The following is a 6,000-nucleotide window of genomic DNA, read 5'->3' as shown; positions in this document are numbered from 1 at the left end:
TAAGTTACAAACATTTTAAAAATATTACAACAATTTTAAGCTACTTACACCTAATCTAAGCCCCCTAATAAAATAACAAACCCCCCAAAATAAAAAAATGCCCTACCCTATTCTAAATTAAATAAAGTTCAAAGCTCTTTTACCTTACCAGCCCTTAAAAGGGCCATTTGTGGGGGCATGCCCCAAAAAGTTCAGCTCTTTTGCCTGTAAAAGAAAAATACAACCCCCCCACAACATTAAAACCCACCACCCACATACCCCTAATCTAACCAAAACCCCCCTTACAAAAACCTAACACTAATCCCCTGAAGATAATCCTACCTTGAGTCGTCTTCACTCAGCCGAGCAGCGATGGAACCAAAGTGGACATCCGGTGCGAAAAAGTTAATCCTCCAAGCGGCGCTGAAAAATCTTCCATCCGATGAAGTCATCATCCAGGCGGCGCTGAAGAAGTCTTCGATCCGGGCGATGTCATCTTCCAAGAGGCCGCTGAAAGAGGTCTTCTATCCGGGCGGATGTCCATCTTCCAAGCCGGGTCTTGAATCTTCCTCCCGCCGCGCGGAACATCCTTCTTCACCGAACGGACTACGACGAATGAAGGCTCCTTTAAGGGATGTCATCCAAGATGGCGTCCCCCTCAATTCCGATTGGCTGATAGGATTCTATCAGCCAATCGGAATTAAGGTAGGAAAAATCTGATTGGCTGATGGAACTCAGCCAATCAGATTCAAGTTCAATCCGATTGGCTGATCAATCAGCCATCAGATTGAGCTCGCATTCTATTGGCTGATCGGAACAGCCAATAGAATGCGAGCTCAACTGATTGGCTGATTGGATCAGCCCAATCGGATTGAACTTGAATCTGATTGGCCTGATTCCATCAGCCAATCAGATTTTTCCCTACCTTAATTCCGAATGGCTGATAGAATCCTATCAGCCCAATCGGAATTGAGGGGACGCCATCTTGGATGACGTCCCATAAAGGCGCCTATCCATTCGTCGTTAGTCCGTCGGTGAAGAAGGATGTTCCGCGTCGGCGGGAGGAAGATTCAAGACCCGGCTTGGAAGATGACATCGCCCGGATAGAAGACCTCTTCAGCGCCTCTTGGAAGCTGACATCGCCCCGGATCGAAGAACTTCTTCAGCGCCGCCTGGATGATGACTTCATCAGGATGGAAGATTTCTTCAGCGCCGCTTGGAGGATTAACTTCTTCCGCTCCGGATGTCCACTTCGGTTCCATCGCTGCTCGGCTGAGTGAAGACGACTCAAGGTAGGATGATCTTCAGGGGATTAGTGTTAGGTTTTTGTAAGGTGGGTTTGGTTAGATTAGGGGTATGTGGGTGGTGGGCTTTAATGTTGGGGGGGGGGTTGTATTTTTCTTTTACAGGCAAAAGAGCCTGAACTTTTTGGGGCATGCCCCCCCAAATGGCCCTTTTAAGGGCTGGTAAGGTAAAAGAGCTTTGAACTTAATTTAGAATAGGGTAGGGCATTTTTTTATTTTGGGGGGTTTGTTAATTTATTAGGGGGCTTAGATAGGGTGTAAGTAGCTTAAAATTGTTGTAATATTTTTAAAATGTTTGTAACTTATTTTTTTTATTTTGTAACTTAGCTTTTTTTTATTTTTTGTACTTTAGTTTATGTAATTGTATTTAATTGTAGTTATTTGTAGGTAGTTTATTTAATTAATTTAATGATAGTGTAGTGTTAGGTTTAATTGTAACTTAGGTTAGGATTTTATTTTACAGGTAATTTTGTATATCTTTTAGCTAGGTAAGTTATTAAATAGTTAATAAACTATTTAATAAATATTCTAACTAGCTAAAATAAATACAAAGTTACCTGTTAAAATAAATATAAATACTAAGATAGCTACAATATATATTATTATTTATATTGTAAGCTATATTAGGGTTTTATTTTACAGGTAAGTATTTAGTTTTAAATAGGAATAATTTATTAAAGTATAGTGTAGTGTTAGGTGTAATTGTAACTTAGGTTAGGATTTATTTTACCGGTAAATTTCAGTTTATTTTAGCTAGGTAAGCTATTAAAATAGTTAATAACTATTTAATAGCTATTGTACCTAGTTAAAATAAATTGAAGTTGCCTGTTAAAATAAAAATAAATCTAGATAGCTACAATATAATTATTATTTATATTGTAGCTATATTAGGGTTTATTTTAAGGTAAGTATTTAGTTTTAAATAGGATTAATTTAGTTAATAATAGAAATATTATTTAGATTTATTTAATTAATATTTTAAGTTAGGGGGGCGTTAGGGTTAGACTTAGGTTTAGGGGTTAATATATTTTATTACAGGTGGCGGCGGTTATGTGGGGGGCAAGGATATGGGTTAATAAATTTATTATAGGTGACGACGTGTAGGGGAGGCCAGGATAGGGGTTAATAGGTTTAATATAGGTTGCGGCGGGTTCAGGAGCGGCGGTGTTTAGGGATTAAACTATTTATTTAGTTGCGGCGAGGTGTGGGATCACAGGATTGGGGTTAATAATTTTATTATAGAGGGCGACGGTATAGGGGGGGCAGGATAGGGGTTACTAGGTATACTGTAGGTGGCAGCGGTGTCCGGGAGCGGCGGTTTAGGGGTTAATACATTTATCATGGTTGCGGCAGGGTCTAGGAGCGGGCGGTTTTTTAGGGGTTTAATAACTTTATTGAGTTGCGGGGGGCTCCCGGGGGGCGCCGGTATAGGGATAGAACAGTGTAGTTTAGTGTGGGTGCTTACTGACAGGCTAGCAATATAAAGCTGTGGAAAAAGCCGAAGAGCAGCGAGATCGGATGAGTGATAACTCTCACAGTCCGCTGCTCATCGCCCCGCGGCTTTTTGAACAGCTTATTTGATAACTTAGGCGAACGTATTCAAGGTCCGCGGGCGGCGAAGGTAGGCGAGCTTAGGCGGGCGTATTGGGCCGGCGAAGGCAGAAAAGTAGACGGCTTGATAACTACCCCCCCATTGTGTTTAGTGTCCCTTTAACTTGTCTCTTTAGACAGAGAGGTTTTAAAAGTCCTAAGGTGCCTGTCACCCTGCATAAGTCATGAAGATATCTGCAAGGCCATAACTTTTGTCTTTCAGGTATGGAGTAGACAAAGCAGGATGTAAGGTAAGAGGTGAAACTCTTACTCTATAACCTACTGAATACACTCCCAGTTTCAATATAATAAATATCCATTTTGTAAGAACATAAACAGAACCTGGTGCAAACATTCTACAATAAATATAGGAACTTAGCAGGAGAAATCAGTGTTTAGATTAAAGTCAGGAAAGTATTTTTTATAATAAAAAACTAAAAAGGTTTCTAGTATATTTTAACGACCCATTTGATGAAAATAGGATAGACCATCCAGGAAATTGGTATTTAAATATTGACAGTACATCTGTACATAGAGGTGCATAAACAAGGCCTTGGAAAAATACCATAAGGCCTAATTTGGCAAAATGATTACTTTACTTTTTCTACCTTAGGAAATTTCTTGTTATCTAGTATTCTGTTATTGCTGGATCAAAGTACTTTGCATATCCTTCCATTAAGACTATAAATCTTCCCCTTCTTCTTAATTTGTACATTTTCTGTCAACCAAGACAAATTCTCCAAGTGCCTGAAATGCATAAATAATAGTGATGATAGAATATGCTCCTTTAACAAGTAATAATACTTAATATCTTTGAGTAGGTGATTTTGTAGGATACAGTATTTTTCTAGTGGTATGACCAAAGGACCTTTAGATTTTCTATAAAGGCCCAGAAGAACAGTGAACATTTTCTTAATTAAACTTTCGATGAACAAGATACGGTTTACAATTAAAAGAAAAGTCCAAGTTATTTCTGTTATCACATTAACAAAGTTATCTTTGTATCCTTTTTTTGGCAAAACGAATATTTATTATGTTGTGGCAGATTTTGGCACAGATCTAAGCTTGGTTCCTAATGCACTTTACATATCCTGGTGTTATACGCAACAACTCCTATATTGCTAAAATGTAAATTTTATATTTATCTTCCCCATCCACAAAGGAAATATTTTTGTAGATGACCATCATGAATACATATCATAGGCATATGCATATGTAACTAATGAGTAAAGAGATATATAGAATCATATGGACCATCATGAATACATATCATAGGCATATGCATATGTAACTAATGAGTAAGAGATATTACTAGAATCATATGGACCATCATGAATACATATCATAGGCATATGCATATGTAAATAATGAGTTAAAGAGATATATAGAATCATATGGGACCATCATGAATACATATCATAGGCATATGCATATGTAACTAATGAGTAAAGAGATATATAGAATCATATGGACCATCATGAATACATATCATAGGCATATGCATATGTAACTAATGAGTAAAGAGATATATAGAATCATATGGACCATCATGAATACATATCATAGGCATATGCATATGTAAACTAATGAGTAAAGAGATATATAGAATCATATGGACCCATCATGAATACATAATCATAGGCATATGCATATGTAACTAATGAGTAAAGAGATATATAGAATCATATGGACCATCATGAATACATATCATAGGCATATGCATATGTAACTAATGAGTAAAGAGATATATAGAATCATATGGACCATCATTTCAAGTGATTGTACTACTGAATTCAGTATCACTATCTGCTTCTGTGCTCAATGTATAAATGCTCCTAAAATAGTTGCTACCTATCCTAAAGAGGAACGATTGAGAGAGGCACAGATTTCTGAGAGGTATAAAAATAATATTTGCATGTCAAGACAGCTACTATGTTATGTAACAATAGGATGCATGCCATAAATTTGGAAGCTAAAATTTGCTGAAATAATATAATTTTTTTTGTAAACACTAAAGTTTTTTTTTTCTTTTGTCTTCCATTTATCCATAAGCATGGGACAAACTTACTGGATCCAGCATGAAACAATCCACTCCTTGGCCAGTAGAGAGCGCTACAAGTGTTGCACTTCCATACAGAGCGTAACCTGCTGCTACAATGTTGCGTCCTGGTTGTAGCGCATCTGCTTCACTCGGCTCTGTATCTGTTGTCTACAAAATAATAATAATAATTAAATTGCAACTATTTATAAAAACAAAAATCCTTCTCCACAAGTGCTGAAATTATATAATTATATATATATATATATATATATATATATATATATATATATATATTTATATATATATATATATATATATACAGGGAGTGCAGAATTATTAGGCAAATGAGTATTTTGACCACATCATCCTCTTTATGCATGTTGTCTTACCCCAAGCTGTATAGGCTCGAAAGCCTACTACCAATTAAGCATATTAGGTGATGTGCATCTCTGTAATGAGAAGGGGTGTGGTCTAATGACATCAACACCCTATATCAGTTGTGCATAATTATTAGGCAACTTCCTTTCCTTTGGCAAAATGGGTCAAAAAGAAGGACTTGACAGGCTCAGAAAAGTAAAAAATAGTGAGATATCTTGCAGAGGGATGCAGCACTCTTAAAATTGCAAAGCTTCTGAAGCGTGATCATCGAACAATCAAGCGTTTCATTCAAAATAGTCAACAGGGGTCGCAAGAAGCGTGTGGAAAAACCAAGGCGCAAAATAACTGCCCATGAACTGAGAAAAGTCAAGCGTGCAGCTGCCAAGATGCCACTTGCCACCAGTTTGGCCATATTTCAGAGCTGCAACATCACTGGAGTGCCCAAAAGCACAAGGTGTGCAATACTCAGAGACATGGCCAAGGTAAGAAAGGCTGAAAGACGACCACCACTGAACAAGACACACAAGCTGAAACGTCAAGACTGGGCCAAGAAATATCTCAATGACTGATTTTTCTAAGGTTTTATGGACTGATGAAATGAGAGTGAGTCTTGATGGGCCAGATGGATGGGCCCGTGGCTGGATTGGTAAAGGGCAGAGAGCTCTAGTCCGACTCAGACGCCAGCAAGGTGGAGGTGGAGTACTGGTT

General features: G+C 37.7%; 1 protein-coding gene across 1 annotated transcript in view; it reads right to left on the bottom strand.

Moving 5' to 3' along the window:
• LOC128649261 (fructose-1,6-bisphosphatase isozyme 2-like) overlaps nucleotides 1-6,000 on the bottom strand; it is a 101,168-nt gene that overhangs the window by 35,698 nt on the left and 59,470 nt on the right. The window contains 5 exon segments of the mRNA XM_053702423.1: nucleotides 3,482-3,504; nucleotides 3,507-3,546; nucleotides 3,548-3,589; nucleotides 3,591-3,620; nucleotides 4,942-5,082. Coding sequence (XP_053558398.1) covers nucleotides 3,482-3,504; nucleotides 3,507-3,546; nucleotides 3,548-3,589; nucleotides 3,591-3,620; nucleotides 4,942-5,082 — 276 coding nt within the window.

The sequence above is a fragment of the Bombina bombina genome, chromosome 2, assembly GCF_027579735.1.
Source record: "Bombina bombina isolate aBomBom1 chromosome 2, aBomBom1.pri, whole genome shotgun sequence".
Taxonomy (NCBI): domain Eukaryota; kingdom Metazoa; phylum Chordata; class Amphibia; order Anura; family Bombinatoridae; genus Bombina; species Bombina bombina.
This window is presented reverse-complemented; position numbering and strand designations above follow the sequence as displayed.